At 56.0% G+C, this 17,818-nt stretch overlaps 4 protein-coding genes across 4 annotated transcripts; all 4 read left to right on the forward strand.

Moving 5' to 3' along the window:
• Nucleotides 1–539: 539 nt before the first annotated feature.
• On the forward strand, nucleotides 540–2,787 carry ABB37_09737 (putative mitochondrial hypothetical protein; the record flags this gene model as incomplete). Its single annotated transcript, XM_015809369.1, has 1 exon — nucleotides 540–2,787. Exon 1 carries the CDS (start codon nucleotides 646–648, stop codon nucleotides 2,785–2,787), a length of 2,142 nt encoding a protein of 713 aa, XP_015652044.1. The 5' UTR covers nucleotides 540–645.
• A 338-nt stretch (nucleotides 2,788–3,125) lies between these two features.
• ABB37_09738 (hypothetical protein) lies at nucleotides 3,126–4,270 on the forward strand (the record flags this gene model as incomplete). The annotated part of the gene is made up of 1 exon (XM_015809370.1): nucleotides 3,126–4,270. The coding sequence occupies exon 1, from the start codon at nucleotides 3,170–3,172 to the stop codon at nucleotides 4,268–4,270; it is 1,101 nt and encodes a 366-aa protein (XP_015652045.1). The 5' UTR covers nucleotides 3,126–3,169.
• A 2,478-nt stretch (nucleotides 4,271–6,748) lies between these two features.
• Nucleotides 6,749–12,070, forward strand: ABB37_09739 (putative protein kinase; the record flags this gene model as incomplete). The annotated part of the gene is made up of 1 exon (XM_015809371.1): nucleotides 6,749–12,070. One exon carries the CDS (start codon nucleotides 6,749–6,751, stop codon nucleotides 12,068–12,070), a length of 5,322 nt encoding a protein of 1,773 aa, XP_015652046.1.
• Nucleotides 12,071–13,214: 1,144 nt separating this feature from the next.
• On the forward strand, nucleotides 13,215–14,384 carry ABB37_09740 (hypothetical protein; the record flags this gene model as incomplete). The annotated part of the gene is made up of 1 exon (XM_015809372.1): nucleotides 13,215–14,384. Exon 1 carries the CDS (start codon nucleotides 13,347–13,349, stop codon nucleotides 14,382–14,384), a length of 1,038 nt encoding a protein of 345 aa, XP_015652047.1. The 5' UTR covers nucleotides 13,215–13,346.
• Between the last annotated feature and the right edge of the window lie 3,434 nt (nucleotides 14,385–17,818).

Below are 17,818 nucleotides of genomic sequence, written 5' to 3' on the forward strand. Positions count from 1 at the left end.
ACGAACATGACGCGGCGGTCTTTGTCCTCAGCGACCAACCCCGGAGAGAGAGAGAGAAAACAATGAAGGAAGAAAACAGCGCTGATGTTCGCCTCTTCTACTCTCTTTTTTGGGGGGTTGTTGTTGGATTATTTGTTCTCACTCGTGTATGGTAACTCGTTGTATATTTATGTAAATGAACAGATCTTTTGTTTGATTATGTTTATCTTCTTTTTCTTTTCTCTTCTTCTTCATTTGACCTCTTTCATGTAAACCACGGTGCAGCGCTCATCAGAACACAACGGATACGCGGCAGGTGATAGTTGGCGCGCCAGCCAGCAGCGAAGAATGTATGAACGAAGGCACGGGAACTTCTGGAAGCGTCCCGCTGGCTTTTGTTCTCTCTTCACGTGCGTCACTCGACAACTCATGCGGAGTGCCTCACAGGTTTTTGTTGTTGGTGGTGTTTACTCCTCACGCCCCTCCTACTCCTCCTCCTCCTTCCCTTTCCTTCTCCCCCGCTTCGTCTCTTCCTTCTCGCGCTGTTTCATTCACGGCGCAGTACTGCAAAAGGCGAACCGAATTGTTGACCGACACGTGTGTGTGTGTGTGTGTGTGCAGGACGTTATCTCGTGGTTACTGCAGTGGCCGGTGCTGCTTCGATTCATGTATGCCCCCGCCCCTCTATTGCGTGTGGCCGCATCATCGTGGCGGTCACGGCGGCACTTCTTTCGCGTTCTCACACCAACGCTCCTACCTCTCACAACGGCTTCATGCGGCGAAAGAACAAGAGAAAGTAGACGACTCAGCGCAACGACAGCTGCCTTGACAAGCAGCAGCAGCAGTGTCAGCGAGGCAGCGGCGCTCTGCTGCTGTACTCGACTCCTCTCAACCTCCTCGTCATCTTATAAACCGCAGTCGTTGCCTCGCCAAAGTGCTGGCGCCCGCCGACCTTTGATGAAGGCTTCGGCTCCACGGGCCGCTCGCACGCACTCGTCGCATCGAGAGCACACACCCACGACCAACTTCGCTCAAAGAGATCTTCTGCAAGATGCACAGCAGCCACAGGATCAGCATCATAACGGCATCTTCCAGAGTCAGCACATCAAGCCATTCCCCGTGCGTGCTGCGATCGATATCGGTACCGGTGGCGCGATATCGCTCTGCATCGGCCGCGTTGACGCGCGCGTTGGCGCCGTGCAGAAGCTCCTGCACCAAACTCAACTCCCTCTTTACCTCGAAAAGCTGCAGCAGGGCTCATCGGAGCACGCCAGTGGCTTTACGTTGAGTGAACGCACGGTGGACGATATCCGCAGTAAGATGCGCGTGCTGCACGGCGTGATGCGTCGAAACGCGTTCGAGGGCTTAAGCGAGCGGGCCGCGGTGCTGTCGTGGCCGCTGTGCCTCGCCATGAACGCCAAGTCCGTCGCCGACGCGCTGACGCGTGAATTCAAGGTTGATGTGCGCGTGCTCGGGGACACGTTCGAGGTGCAGTGGCCGCCTTCGGTGGTAGAGAGCAGCGTCCGCAACACCCATGATGCCTCGGCGCCGCGTGCAACGACGACGACGATGACATCATCATTATCCCCCGCTCAAGCAACCACAAGCGCAAACGCACGCGGGAACGCGGCATCCACCACGGCAGACACGTCATCGTCGGCGCCAGATCACGGCGAGGATAAGTTGAAAGCGCTGCTGCGGAACACCTCCGCATCTTCTTCTTCTGTCAAGGAGGCGAGCCGGACCGCACCGCCGAGCACGACGTCGCTGCGCGCGCAGGTCGACACCCTTGCCTTCCTCGCCCACGCCGCCGTCGCGCAGTGCGTCGCCCCGCAACGCCTGCTCGTGCTGCACGAGGACCCGCAGCGGGGCGTGCGTCTTGTCGGTCTCGGCACATCGCGCGCGGCCGAGGTGGCGGATTTGTTGGAGTCCGCGGAGAGCGCAGAAGCGGTCGCGAAGATCCAATCCATCGCGTTTGGCGACGGAAACGAAACGTTGACGGAAGCCGACCGCCTGCCGTTTCGCCAGCCTCGGCGTGGCGCGCACCAGCCAGAAGAGCGCTGCGCCGCATCGCGAAGCGTCGTGCCGTTGCGGGATAGACGCGACGGTCTCTGCCTCGTCGAGCACACCCTCCCGGTGGACGTGGCGGCTGCCCATCGCCTCTGCATTACGGCCATCCAGCGTCGGCCACCCGAGAGTTACGGGCTGCACACAAGCAGTCCCAACCCGCTCCTGCTGGATGAGTTCTGTGCGCTGCGCGGGTTACTGACGGAGATGCTTTGCCACGAGCTGCCGCGGTGGGCCGTGCGGAAATCGCAACTGGGCGGGATGCTCGTCGCGACGAGCCACAACGGCGGGCTCTTTAACCTTGCGGCGCGTGTGTCGCAGCAGACGCACATCTCGCGCCACCACTTAGAAGTCCACGCCCAGTACCACTTCTGCGGACTGACGGATGTGCTGCTGGCGGAGAACTTTCCAAATCCGCTGCTCGTGCTGCCGAGCGCGGCGCTGTCGGCGGCCATCTTACGCGCGCTCGAGTCGCCGCGCATGCTGTACGTACCGGAGGTGACCGTGGCGGCCGCGCTGCTCGTGCAGCCGTCGTTGTGGCTCGCCAGTCGCGCCGCGGAGGTCCGGCGGCGGTTATCGAAGGATCCCTTCTACGCCGCGCACACGCGTGCGCAGCGTGGTCGGGTGTTTGCGCGTCCACACAGGAAGGATAACCCGACAGCGGCGCCGCACGCGACGTGGGAGACGAGCAAGGCGCGTTGGAACGCGCTGTCGTACGAGCAGAGCATGAAAGGGACGTAAAGCGAGGCAGTACTTCTTAATGATAATAATAATACGATAGGGACGAAGACGTCGTTTTACCCCTTCTGTGTTATGGGGAAAGCGCGCTGTGTTAGCGAAGCTCTGCAGTGCTGCAGCGCTCGCTGGAATACGCCCTCGCATGCATACACGTTCGCGCAAGACAACTTCGCTCTTTCCAACAACAAGGCGTGGCTCTACTACCGCGTTACGTGTGTGTGGGTGTGTGTGTCGCTACCAATCCCACGAATGCGTTTAATCATCATCATCATAAATTTCCCTTTTCTTTCACTTCTCTCCTTACATTCAATCGTCCCTCCTTCTTCTGTTGTTGAAACTGAAGAACTGCAAACGCTCCTCTCAGAAAATAAAATAGAATAACACCATGTCGATGCTTAAAGTCGTTGCGACGCTTTTATTGCTGGTCCTCGGCGGCGCCGTCCTCCTCCGCTGGATGCAGGGCAGGCACGCCAGCGAGTGGGAGGACGGCGTCGGCAACAACGGGGACAGCAAGCGCGGCAAGAAGAACGGCCATCGCAAGGCGCATCGAGGACGCGCGCCCGCGCAGGGCGACAGCAACGGCGGCGACTCCGCAGACGAGGAAGACGTCTCGGACGCCGACAACGCGGCGGCATCGGTCGCTGGCGGTCGTGGAGGCCTACAGCCAAACGCCGGCCGCGGCGTTGGAGGTGGTTTACGCCGGCGTGGCCAGCGCGGTGCACGCGGGCTCGGCGCAACTGCGGAGCCGCACGACGACGCGGACGGGGAAGACGACGACGCGTACGACGAGCACGGGGTCAAGCTGACGCGCCTGCAGCGCAAAAAGCTGGCAAAGGAGCGGGAGCGAGCGGAGCGGCGGCAGGCGCAGGAGGCCGCGTTGGAGGCGCAGCGGGAGCGATCGGACGAGACGACACTTCGAGCGGCGGAGGCGGAGCTGCGAGAAGAGGAGCTTCACGCCGCCGAGGAATCCGCCCTGCGACAGCTGCGCGCGGACAAGGAGAGGGCCGACAACGAGGAGTACGCGAAATGGGTGGGCCACATCGGTGTGGAGGAGCGCGGCGAACTCGGCGATGAAGCGCGCGAGCGGCAGACGCGTGTGCAGGCTTTCCTGCTTGAGCGTGCGGCGCAGGTGCAAGCACGTGCACGACGCAGTTCCGCCGCTGTTGCGGCCACTTGTGAGCCGCACGGGTCAAGCGAGGCACACAAGGAGGAGGAGGAAGAAGGAAAGGACAAGGAGAAGGAGGGTCACGTGTTGGTGCTGCAGGCGGCCGCGCGGGAGTTAAAGGTCTCTGTGGAGGAGCTGGTCACCACGATTGAGCAGCTGACGCGCGAGGGGAAGGTGGACGGTGTGTTTGATGATCGCGGGAAGTACGTTTTTATTGCCCCGGAGCACTTCCCGCAGCTGGCGCAGTTCCTGCGTCTGCGTGGGCGGGTGTCCGTGCAGGAGTTTACGCGGGAGTGCAACCGCGTAGTGATGCAGGCGTGAATGTATACTAATATATATACGTGTGTGTGTGTGTGGAAAGGGAGGAAATCCGAGGCGGAAAGCAGCGGTGGTGATGGCGAAGATCCAAATGTTGTTGTTGTTTTTCATTATTTTCTGTCTTCTTGCTGCTATTTACTGTTATTTTTTTGGTAGCCCTTGTCATTGAAGTTTGTGCTCTCTCCTCGTCCGTATGTGTGTGTGTGTGTCTGTGTGTGTGCTTCAGCATTCCGGTGGTTGTTGTAGCATCGACGCCTCGCATGTAGCGAGGGAAAAAGGGGGAAAAAGCCTTCACAAAAATGCATATATATATCTAGCAACATATCTTGACCAACCGTGAAGGAGGATGTCACGTTGGTATCGTGTCTCACAGCCCAAGGAAAGCCGGAGAAGTAGGGTCCTGGTGTATAGAGGAGGAAAAGAAGGCAGCGAAGAGCTCGCCAAGCCGGTGCCGTTTACTGGGGACCGACCCCCCCCCCCCCTCCCGAGATGAAGAGAGTCCTCGTCGCTTGCTACCGCGCAGTGAGTCCATACAAACTCTCTTCCCGTTATCGTTTCTTTTTTTTCCTCGCCTCCGTGTGCACCACTACTCATCTCACATCAACACACGCACACACACACACGCACGCAAGCGGGCCGTGAGTGTTTGCTTCTTCCTCTGATGGTCTTTTTCTCTGTTCTCTTTTTTCAACTGCGTCCTCCACCTCATCCCTCTCTGCCTCTCCATCTCTCAACCCGCGCACGCCGAAGCGCTTTCCTCCGTCTTCGTCTCTGACCGCCTCCTTTCTTTATTACTATTATCTTCTTTCTTTTTTTTTCCTTATTCGCAGTCTTCACGCGTCGGTGCACACCACACAAACACACACACGCGGCGATACGCATCAATCGGACTGTACAGCGTTGATGCAAATCGAAAGTGCTGCTGATACTCCCACACGGAAGCGCTACTCAACCGAGTATGAGCGTGTCGAGACGCGAGTGTATCACGAGGTATTAGTGCCTTCCGTAAAGATGAACAAACAATGTACATACGGCGTACACCAGGTACTGCTGCTAGCAGTATTGCCTGGATAGGTTTTCTTTCATCCTAAAACCCCCTTTTTGTCACCCTTTTTCTTTCCTCCTCCCTCGTCGCTTGTCTGGCAAACGAAAGTGGACAGCTTGATTTCTCACAATCGTTGCGTACTTTTCTCGCCACCCACCCGCCCCGCAGGAGAGGATCGAAGCCACGGTGCATGTTGTGTTGTGTTCTTCGTGTTTGTTAGTTTTGCTTTACCGTTCTGTGTAAAACTTTCTTCATTTGTTAGCTAAGTGATGATTGTTATTATCATCATTTTCCTTTGGGTTTTTGTGGAACAAAAATTTTGCAGACATTAATTGAGCAAATATAATGAGACCAAATTAGACGATAATCTAAACAAACAGTCAAACAAACAACCAAAAAAAATAAGAGATAATACTAATGAATGACAAAGGGTGATTCGAGTACATCGTTAACCCAGGAGTGTCATCAACACAATTTAGTTTTTATTCGTTCGTTTTGGTCTCACGTTTTCCGTTTTTCCCTTTTTGTTTTTCCTTCTTTTCTACCAGTGATCCTCTGTGGCCCTTAACTAGGTACGGGCTAGTTTATTGAATGCTCACGGCCGGCAGCAGGCATTGGCAGTTGTGCCCAGCTGTTTTCGGTTCGTTACAGCCGTTATCCACTAATTCATTGAACAAACCAAAGGTGTCGTGAAGTCCTAAATGTGCAGTCATACGGTGACGTCAAGCGTGCAGCTTGCAAACCGTATTCCCTCCAGACCGCACGTTCTTCATTCAAAATCTCTCCTCTTCTGCAAACCCTTCTCTGATCAGGATATCGACAATACAACCAAACAGATACATTAATTTTATATGTATATATTAAAAACCAAGAAAGGGACGAGGTAACAAGGAGTCAGCAACGCTGAAGCGCAGCGCACCGCACAAACAAACAAAAGGCTCTCTCTTTTTAGAAGAAAAAAACTCTTTTCTCCATTTTTCTTTTCGGGGGGTTTCTCGACAGTTTTCTCGCATAAAGTGTTTAATTGCGGCGCTTCCTCTCCCCCTTGGTGGAATCGCAGGCGTGAAGTCTAACCTCCCTCCCTTCCTCCCTCCCTTCCTCCTCTCTCCACCTCCCTGTTGCTTGTGTCTGTACGTGTGTGTGCGTGCGTGTGTTTTCTATATTATTATATTTTTCCTTTTTCTTTTCCTTTCGGTTGGGTAGTGGCGTTGTCCTCGTTGCGATTATCTGTGATTGTTGAGGGGGTGACTTGTAGCTTAAACGCCCGTAGGAGAACGCACTAAACAGTAAGCGAGTTCTCCTTTTGCATACTAATAATACGAAGACTAATACTAATAATAGCAGCAACAACACTTCCCCCCTCCCCCCCCCCTCCTCGCCCCCGCCTCCGCTTTGTTTGTTCTATCGGCTTCTTCTTGAAGAGACCAAAATAAAGAATGCTGCAGGAAGAGAACTCAGCTTTTTCGGAGGAGGAGGAGGTCGGTGGCGCCCGCGCACAGCCGCTGCCCCCCATCATCACAACCCCAGCAGCAGCAGCAGCAGCAGCAGCAGGAGTTGTCACCAACGTCACCGCAGCCGTCGTAATGCCCGCTGTCTCGTCTTCCTCCGCATCACCGTCGTCATCGTCGCAGCAGCAGCAGCAGCAGCAGCAGAACAGCAAGACGGACATCGAAAAAGAGGAGGCAGCCGTCTCTGATAACCAGCCGATTCGTCGCGCGCGAAGTGGCACGGGAAGCGCGGACGATACCCGCGAGAGCGCCTTCGCAGTGGCAGCGGCGGTAATGCAACAGGAAGAAAACGATTATGGCGACGGCGGCGCGACCTCCTTCTTCATCCGTGCCGCCGACCCGGCAGATGCCCCAGCAGGGACGGATGCATTTGCGGATCCAGAACACCGCAGCGCGTGTGTAAGAGGTCACAATGATGATAGTAACTGTAAGCAGCAGCAAGCGGAAGGTTTCCGTCCACTTGGCTCGATCGGTGCGTCCTCTGCTGCCATGCGGGAAGCAGCGTTGGATGAGGAGCTGCTGGACAACGACGACGGGGTGGTGCGCATGGTCCGTTCGATCTCCTCGCACTCGCGCAGCGGCCTGCACTCTCGCGGTCCGCCTCTCGCCTCGGTGATGGAGATACCGCCGTCCGCAACAACACCAGCAGCAACGGCGTTGGCTCCTGCTGCCGCGCTCACTACCTCCTCTTTTGACGCGCAAGAGGAGGCGTTGTGGTCGCGTGGACTGGCGCGGCCGGCTTCACAGGAAAGCATCTCCTTCACGATTCGCTCCTCCTCTTCCACCTCTTCCGTATCGTCTCGCTCGAGCAAGGCGAGAGGAGAGATTGTCGTGGAAGGTCATCGAGCATCACCGGTCACCGCCGTGGATGCTGCTTCGGCGGCGGCGGCGGCACGGCATGCGAACGTAATCGCCAATGAGCAGCAGCAACAGTCACAGGCATCTCTGTCTCGTGCGGACGACGGCGACAACAACAGTACCGGTCCGCTGCCGTCCGCCAACGACGATCGCGCCAATCGGCGGCTGAGTGCGTCGGGGTCGCTGCACTCCTCGCCGGCTGCTGTAACGCTCTGGGGCGTGCACCGCGACCTGCGCCGCAAGCGCATAAAGAAGGTGAGCCATTACATCCTCGGCTCGCTGCTCGGGGAGGGCGCCTACGGCGTTGTGCGGGACTGCATCGACATCAACACCGACAACGTCAATCGTCGCTTTCAGCGATGTGCGATTAAGATTGTGAATGGGCGGTACGCGAAGGCGGATATGCCGGCGATCTTCGGTCATCGTCACAATAGTAGTAATAATTATAATAAAGACAATAACAATAGCAGCCAAGACGGCGATGACCCCTTCTCGCTCAACGCCGATGTGATGTCCCCGCTGTCCACGCCGCTGCGTGGCGGGCTGAAGCGGACCTCCGGCAACGGCGTCGGCACTGATGGGAGCAGCGGTGGCATGCGGTATCATCGCGAGGAGGAGCAAAAGCATCAGGACATGTTCCAGCGCGAGATGCGGAATCTGCAGCGCTTCCACTGCAAGAACATCATGCGCGCCCTCGACAGCTTTACGCGCTACAGCAAGGAGTACGTTGTGCTGCCCATTGCGATCTGCAGCGTGCAGCAGCTCGTGCGGCAGCTCATGCGCACTCGCTGGCGGGAGGCGGTGCGGGAGTGGCGACGGCGGCAGCGGAGGGCACAGCGAAAGCATGAGCAAATGGCTTCGGTGGCGGGCGCTGGCGTGAGTGGTGCGGCGGAGAACGGCACACAGGACGTGCTTTCGTCGTCTTCTTCGCAGCAGCAGCAGCGTGGGCTGCCGATGGTGCTCTCCACGGTAGACACGCTCGACTTCGATGATTTAACATTCATGATGGCCGACGCGAGCGACTTCGATGACGAAAGCGCAACGAGCAGCGACGACGACGACGGCGAAGACGTCACCACCGCCGCCAGCGCCAATCCGAATTCCGCAACGGCGGTCCACACGAACGCACGGGGCCACGCGATCAGCATCCGCAGCAACGGCAACAACAACGACGATGGTGATGACCGGCACAACAGCGGCAGCTTCAGCGATCGCGACGAGGACCGCCACCACCACCACCGCAGCGAGTCTAACAGAGGTCTCGCCGGTCGCAGAGGGACGCAGACAAACTCCACCGCAAACGCCGGCGGCGACAGCGGCACTCATCGCCGCGGACTGCCGCGGGTGTCCTCGACGGCGTCGAACAGCACTACGACCACCACAACTCGCACGATTGACAGCTATGAAAACGAAAATGGGGACGGCAGTGAGGTGCGTGGCGTGCCGAGGCCACAGCAGCGCGGTGGTGGTGGTGGTGGTGTTGGCGGCGAGGAGGAGTCGAGCGACCTCAGCTCCCGCGGTGCCCGTTACAAGAACAATAGCAATGCCAGTGTGGGCGGCAACAACGTCCACGTGATGAGCGCGACGCCGACCGGGCACGACTGCGGACTTTTCCCTTCTCCGCTCCGTGAAAGCGGCGTGTGTCCTCCGTCTGGAGACGGCGGTGGTGGTGGCCACCGAGCTGAGAAGTCAAGCAGCAACGTTGCCGCGGCGTCGTCCACCACCGTTGTGGTGCCGACGATTACCGTGGCGAAGAACGGCACGGCCGTCTCACAGAATGCACCACGAGTCGTGGACGACAGCCGTCCGCACCTCGCGTACCCGATGTGCTCCACGACCCTCCTTAAGGGCATCTTTTATCAGGTCATCTGCGGGGTGAACTACCTGCACCAGCAAGGCCTGGCGCACAACGACATCAAGCCGTCTAACATCCTGCTCTTCGAGGACGGCTCCGTGAAGCTGGGCGACCTCGGCAGCGTGAGTGAGGCCTACAACGACCAAGGCACCCCCCTCTACGCGTCGCCGGAGCTGTGCAAGTACTTCTACGGCGCCGTCACGCCGCCGACGTCCTTCTCGCAGTCGACGGAGGCCGTCGGGCGAGACGCGGCGCAGCCCAGTGACATGTGGTGTTGCGGTCTCCTGCTCTACTACCTCATCACCGGTAAGCCCGGGCCACTACCCGTGCAGATTCGGTACTTCCAGTCGCTGCACAGCGTTCAGTGCCACACGCGCAGTGACGACGTCCATCACGCGGCGGAGGAGGAGCCGAGCCGGGGATCGGCGGCAGGGGCTGCGGGGACGGAGCCGGCCTCGGTGTACGCACACGCGTCACCACCACCACCAACACCGCCCGTCGTCACAACGCGCTACCAGCTCTATCGAGAGATCGCCTCGCGAACGGCGCCGGTGGAGTTGCGCGGGCTTCCGGACATGATCCCCCCGGACGTGGGCGGCGGTGATGACGCGGACGGAGGCGCAGGAACGGCAGCCGCGGATGACGGCAACAACGACAGCGAAAGCAATAAGCCCTCGTCCGCTGCGCTTTACCCTTCGAACAGTGTCCGACACTTACTGGCCGGTCTGCTCGAGCTCGACCCGCGACGTCGACTCACCGCGGAGCAGGCGCTGCGCCACCCGTGGCTACGCATGGCCTTTTGCGTGAAGTCGAGCGACAAGGGCGGTGATGAGTGCAGCGGGAATGGAAGCCACAATCCAAAAATGACGAGCGGTAGTAGCAAGCGAAGCCACAAGAGCAGTTCACCGGACCTGCACGGTGCTGAGGACAGCAACGGCCTTCTCCAGTGTAAGAAGGATAGTAATACCAGCGGCGCCGCGCACACCACCGCGCGCAAGACACCGTCGAAGCAGGCGATGGAGGACGCGATTCAGCGCGACGTCGCCCGCCGCGTCACCGAGTCGCGCCACGTTCAGCGGATGTTGATGCTGGACCGGCAGCGGCACTTACAGTTCGTCGCGGACTGCTGCAACACGTTGAACCTCAATATCCCACCGGAGATCATCCGGGTGCAGCCGGCGGAGCCGTACCGGGAAGATTTCGGCGTGCCAGCAGCGCACCTGGCGCACGCGCGGGTCGGGGCGTCGTTGAGCTCTCACCCCTCTGCGCAGCAGCAGCAGCAGCAGCAGCAGCGGGGAGGTGTAACGGCAGCAGCCGCGGCAGTGGCGGCCGCGATCGCCGGAGGTGGTGGTGGTCGTCAGAGCGCACGTGGGAACGGTACAGGGCGGAGCAGCACAAACAGCAGCGTCAACCACAGCACTAGTGGGACTGCAGATGCGGTCACTGGCACGGTCGTGCAGGGCGCAATGATGCCGGCGGTCATGCCACCGGGCTGCGTCGACACGGAATTGTTTCTCCCGCACACCGAGGAGGACTACTACGAGCAGAAGAGCGGCAAGTCGGAGTTCGACGTGCGGGTGCTGCGGCGCAGGCCGCTGCTGATGGCGCAGCTGGATGAGTACTTCCACAACGTCGTGTTGGTGCAGTGTGGGTATCGGACCGGTCCGGACCCGTACTACCAAGCGATGCGGGTGCGTGCGGTGCCGCTGGAGGATGAAGCAGGAAGTAGCGTCGGTGGTCGGCGTCGCCGCAATCGAGTCAACACACAGCAGCCCTCCGTCGTGATCTTACCGGGTGCAAGCAGCAACGCCTATCGTCGTAGCCCGTCCGCCAGCGTGGCACAGATCACCAGTGACGTCCTCAGCGTTGATGGTGGCCTGGCGGGAGACACGGCGGATGTGTTGGTGGAGGATGTGTGGGGCGCAGGGCCGCGACATCAACCGCGTGTGTACGTGGACGAGAACGGCAACGTGGTCAGCGCTGCGACCCACTACGCAGCTCCGACGGTCACCGCTGACGTTGCGACGGCTGCTGGTCGTGTCGGCGGCGACGAGAATCGGCGCAGTGCCACCGCCGGGAATGGTCGTGACAGCAGTCGTGCTGCAGCCGCTGCCGCCTCTTCTTCGTCCGCGTTGCCCAGCTCCAGCAATCCGTCCCTTCGGCGCAGCGTAACGCCGCTCTCGGCGCAAGCTGCCGCCGCCGCCACCTCCGGTCCCTCTTCCGCGAACAATAATAATAACAGCATTACCCGCTCCTCCGGTGCAGGCCGCCCTGTCGTTGCCGCTTCTGCAAACAGCAACAATCGGCGTGGCAGCCATGAGAGAGTGGACGCGCAAGAGGTGATGGGTACCGCCGTCGTGAACACAGCCCGTGCGAGTGTGATGCACAGTGGTGGCAACCGCAGTGCTGGGCGTCACGGCAGCGGTAGCGGCAACAACCGCAATCGAAGTTCGCGGGATGCGAGTGACTCCGCCTCGGAGGCGGAGCAGAACGTGGCCGTGCGGGAAAGCTCGAAGTGTCTGTGTGGGTTGATGTAAGCTGCGTGCCTCCGTCGTTGTGCAAGTGGTTTCTTCCTTTGGAAAAAGAAAAAACATCGTTGTCATCATCTCTCTCGGCGGACTTTATCCGAGTGAGTTAGTGCCGTCTTCCCTCCGCTTTTTTGTTTTTTTTTTAACTAAAAAAACTGCATCGATGTGGTGCTTGTCAGTCGTATTGGCGTTTTGCTTGTGTGCGTTGTTGTGAGGCGGCGTTTTGGAAGACCGCACGGCGCACCTTCCCCTTCTTTTATTTGTTATTTCCTTCTTACCTTATCTTCCTTTCGCTTCGCTGCGTTGTTGCTCGTTGCGGCATTCGTCGTTGTCCCTTCTGCGTACTCCTGACGATGTTGTTGTTGTTTCTAAGAAGTGCTTTTACAGATTTTTTTTAGTCATTTCGTTTTATTATTAGTATTACTTCGGTGTGTTACTTGTCTTTGGTTTTCTTTGGGTGGTTTTTTTTTTTTTGCTCTCTTCCGTTTGCTTCCGTGGATGATGGGTATGGTCATGGTGTGCCGCGCGCGTCTGTGTCTGTGTGTTTTCGTTCTCTCTTTCTCTCTCTCACACACACACACACTCCCCCTCCTTTCCATACGTGACGAACAACAGCACACACACACACCTCCTTCCCGTCAATTGTATCGAAACATGTTCGCTCGTTAGTGCTAATAGTTTTCTTGTTGTTGTTGTTAGGGGAAAGTGTAGCGGTGCACAAGGTGATGCTCTTCTTTATAATAAAAAAGGAGAAAAAATATAATGTGAACAACGAAGGATGGAAGTTGCTTAAAGAAGAGAGAAAAGGGAAAAGAAGTGGGACGCTGTGCGGCAGTGACCACATATTTGTGTGAGAGTGTGTGTGTAGAGTCACCTCAGCCAGTGTGAGATGGCACCGTAACGACGAAGAAGGGCGCGACGCACGTCTCGTTATCTCTGTCTCTATCTCTCTTTCTCTCGAAGAGGGTGTTGGTGCTGTTGGTGCTGTTGCAGCGGGTCCCGCTGCTGCGGATCTACTGCCGGCATTTGCATTTTTTCGTTTCCCTTCTCTTCCACTCTCCGTCCTTCATCACGAAATGTCGCCGATCCTTCTTTCGTATTCCTCTGCCTTTTCTGTTTCAACGATATCGCCCGTCTTTGGCACGCGCTTTCCAGCTCTTTTTTCCCCAACGAACAACAAAAGAATTAAGGAGTTTCACATTCGCTGACGCAGACGCGCACGCACGCCAACGTTTAGTTATCCGTCCACTCGCATTTTAAAGTTATTAAAAACAGTAGTTTCATCATGACAGATAAGGACGCCGTCTTTGCGGAGGGCGAGGTCACGTGCGTGAGCCGCGAGCCCACGCAGACGTCGCACGGCTACACCCGCCTCGACACCGCAGACAACGGCGCCCCCTCGCAACGGTGCCGCCGTCCGCGCAAGGTCGTCGTGTACTACTTCGACTCCGACGTGGAGGGGGAGGGGGAGCAGCAGCAGCCGGCAGCAGCAGGGAACACCCTCGTGCGTCCGCGTCCATCGAGCACGAAGCGGGAAGGCGGCACGAAGAAGCACAGTCGCACAGGCGTTAGCGATACCAACACACCAGAGGCGGAGAAGCTGGACTACCCGGGAGTGGAGGAGCTGGAGGCGTACAGCAGCGAGATGAGCCACGCGAACGCGCACTCCGGCGCTGCCGCCGGGGCCTCCTGCGGCTGCGGTGGCGGTGGCTGTCAAAGCCGCAGGCCCGTCTCGGTGGACAACCCGCGCATCGGCTCGCCGACGCCGATCGGCTTCTTCGCCTTCGGCATGACGACGTTGATCTACAACGTCCACAATGCGAAGATCTGCCAGCTGAACATGGCGACGATGGGTCTGGTGGTGATGTTTGGTGGGCTGACGCAATTCATATGTGGCTTTTTCGAGCTCATCAACATGAACACGCTTGGCTGCACCATCTCCACGACGTACGGCGCCTTCTGGCTGGCGACCGCGGTGTTGTTCCTAGAGCCGGCGAACGCGTACGTGACGATGGGCGACCACACCTACACGGGCGGCTTCTTTCTGCTGTGGTTCGTCTTCGCCGGCACGCTCTTTGCCGCGTCCTTCCGCTCGCCCTTTATGTGTATGGCGCTGTTCTTCCTGGTGCCGCTGAATTTCCTGCTGCAGAGCATCGGCTATTTTATGGACAGCACCGGCGTGGCGAAGGTGGCGGGCTACGAAGGCATGATTGTCGGCGCGCTGGCGACGTATCTTGGGATGGCCTTTACCCTCCGCGACGTGTACGGCCGCTCGCTGCTGCCGATCCTCTTCCAGAAGAACATGCGGTACGTGGAGTGGTAACGCGAAAGCAAACGACTCAAAACCTTTTTAGCACTCGTATTACTTTGGCTGAGACGCTCTTTCATGTATTTTTTCGTTCTTCTTCTTCCTCCTCCTCTGCCCCGTCCAAACCCCCCCCCCCTAACTTTCCCGACGGCTAACAGAACTCGGTAACTTAATGATTCTCTTTCTTTTTCTTAATTTAAAAAGCTAAAAACCGATAAGATAAGGATCTTTATCAGCATCTTCTCCAGCATACACACACACACACACACACGCTCACGTTCTTCTCTCTCGTTTTTGTTTTACTTCTTCGTTGTGTGTCTCTCTCTCCTGTTCCTCCTCCAATTCGACTGCTTCTTTTCCTCTTAAAGCATGTATTAAACTTGGTACTCTCTCCTCATATATATATGTGGTGTTTTTGTTTTTATTCACTTCTATTTTTCCTCCTTCTTTTTTTTTCAAAGAAGCACGGCCTTCCAAAATTGCGGTTAACACACACGGCTTAACATCACCCGTGTCGCAGTCATGCGAGGGGGGTGGGGGGAAGGAGGGAGAAGAGAAGCTCAGCAAGGGATGAAAGCTTCCGATGTCGATGCGCAACTTTATAAACTGGAGCGCCGCCGCCTTACGAAGGTGGCCCTCTTCCTCTTCTGTCTTTCTTTAAACATTTTTCCCCTGTCGCTTTGAGCACGCTGAGGTATCTGTGCGCTCTGTTCTGTGCTGTTTTGAATCCTTCTTTCCCTCCGCTCAGTGCCTTCCAAAAGCTGATACACAAAGTTCTGTTGTTTTGTTTTTGTGAAACTGTCGAGCAGTGCGTCTACTACGCCACGGCGGACCCGACGAGCGCAATTCGAAGAAGTGACGCCCCGCTTTGCCTTCTTCTTTTTTCTTCCTGTTGTCGTCATCGCGCGTTGGTCGTACTGCGTTCTGGTGCCGCTGTATTTGTTCTCTGCCGCGTCGATCGTCTCTGCCTCTCTTCCTTTCTTTACGTGTACTTCTCTCTCTCTCTTTTCATATTTAATCCTGTCGAGCACAAATATTATTCTTCGTGCGCATGTTTCTTTTCTTCTCTCTAAAGCACTTTTGGAAGGGTCAAGTTCTCTTGGGTGGGTGTGGGTAGTTTTGGTGGTGGTGGTGTTCTTCGATGTGCGAGTGGCTCTGCCGGATGTGTGTGCGTGTGTCGTGTGTCGTGTGTCGTTCATCGTCCTTTCTCCTTTTACTAATTTATATTTATTTTTTCTCTAAGAGCGCATAGAGTCTCTTTGTTTCTCCGCAACGTGTGGTGTCCTCCTTCAAAAACAAAAAAAATACGTTCTTCTTGCAATACCCCCGGTCTGTGCCTATCCTTCTTGATTAACTCGGCGCCGACGTCGTGCCGACGCAAGCGGTGGAGCCACCTAATGCATGCACGCAATGTTGTGCCACGTACACTCACTGTTCCGGTTACCGTCCGACAACACCGGACAAGGGAGGAATATGCAAAAGGCAATGAAACGTATTCGTCTGTATATACATTCTCATGTCGTGGAGGAGGGAATAGAACAAGAAACCGACAAGATGGTAAGGCAACACAACGAAGGAAAGAAGAGGTGATTAATCCTTTTTTGCATCGAACTTCTAATTTCTTGCTGACACGCACAACAGCTCTTGTTGCTGTGGATGAATGTTGGTTGGGGGGGGGGGGGTTGCTTAGTTACACGAGTACATTGTTGTGTGTGTACCTACATGTGCGTGTGTGTGTTCTTGCGGAGTGGGAGGTCGACGTGAACGTCGACAAGCTTGCTGGTTTTCTCTTTTCAAAATGTGAACGCGTGAAGTGCCTATCAGCAAAGACCAAAAGAAGGGCTTGACGAAGCTCTCGTGTGCTTCTCAGTTTGTCGCACCTCACTGTGTGTTGATTTACCTGCAGTTGTGAATGTCATCTAATATTTTGGTTTTGACGGTGATCGTTTGTGATGGGGTGTACTCTACTTTCCAGTAATGCTTTTGGTGTACACGGAGAGCAACAACAGGAAAGGCAAATGGAGGAAGTGCGTGTTTCAAGACATATAGTGTAGACCATCCTTTTTTTTTCTCTTCTCATGTCTGTGCTCCCTCAGCGCGACTTCTCCACAACACTCCTCTCTCTCTCTCCGTCTACTGCTGTCTTGCCTCGTTCGTTTATGGTTACTGTTATGATTTGATCGTGCTTAATCTACTTTGGCTTTTGTCAACTCAATTCCAAAAGCGCATTCATTCAAACAGCAATAAAAACATACACATAAGTATATATATATATATATGTCGCATCTCTTCCGTCCTCTATCTCTTCTCGTTCCTACAGTACTTCTACGCCGTAGCCTCCCGCGATGCGTTGCCGCTCCCTTCGCTGTCCCGCCTGCACAACACACTAAAACTGCGCAGCGGCGCCGAAGGACGCATCCTGTGTGTGTAGTAGTAGTAGGTTAGTACTGTGGTACTACTCTCTTCTTCTAATTTTTATACATATATAGTTTTTGTGGCTACTGGTGTGTTGTTGACTCTGCGGTGTTCTGCCATATACAAGCGCTTCCCAGCACCTCTCTGATATCTTATATATTCATGTATTTTACACAGGTGTCATCAATCCAAAAGAAGAAAATAAGATAATAACACTCTTCATCATATACAACGTGTTGTCGGTGGTTGTTCCTCTTTAATAAAACTATATCTTCTCCCGAATTTGAGTAGTCCGGTCCGTTCAGATATTACTCCGCCCTGACGACTCCTTTGGCCCTCGCACGTATCGCATCACTGTTACGCTGGCTTGCAGAGGCGCCTACACGGGTGCGTGCGATTCTTTCTTTCTTTCTTTTAAACGAACAGCCGAGTTAGGCTTCGCTTTTACCACAAATATACTTCGATTCCTTGGACCCCGTGAACGCTTTCTTTTTCTTTTTATTTGTTTTGTTAATATCGGATTCGTGTCCTTCCTCCCCTTCTTTTCACATCTTTATACCTTTTTGTTTTAAGTTGGAAACTTTACCTCGTACACATACACACGCGCTCGTTTATTTATCCCCCCGGTGTATCTCACGCCTCGCGTTTCTTCTCGCTTCTCTTCTCCACCCGAGTTTCGGGGAGAGGCCGTGTCGCACGGATAGCAGTTCGCCTTTATTCTCTCCCTCGTGGTCTCATCGTTTTCTCTTTCGTGGTCCTTCGTGGTGGGCTCGCATCTCCCCTATACAACTCTGTCCCTCTCCCTTTGCTTTGGTGTGCGTGTGTCTCATCGCTTTTTCTTTTGATTTTCCTTTTTTCATCTTCTTCTTTTTTTTTTTTACAAACGAGGAAGACGACGCAGAGGCAGATGCAGCCGACTACGCCTTCTCCTTCACCTTGCGGCGGCAGAGGCGGCGGCGGCGCCACACAGAAGCGAAGACCTCACGCTCGTAGCAACGGCGGCGGCGGCATAAACACGCACCTGTCCCCGCACA

The sequence above is a fragment of the Leptomonas pyrrhocoris genome (assembly GCF_001293395.1).
Source record: "Leptomonas pyrrhocoris isolate H10 chromosome Unknown, whole genome shotgun sequence".
In the NCBI taxonomy this organism is placed as follows: domain Eukaryota; phylum Euglenozoa; class Kinetoplastea; order Trypanosomatida; family Trypanosomatidae; genus Leptomonas; species Leptomonas pyrrhocoris.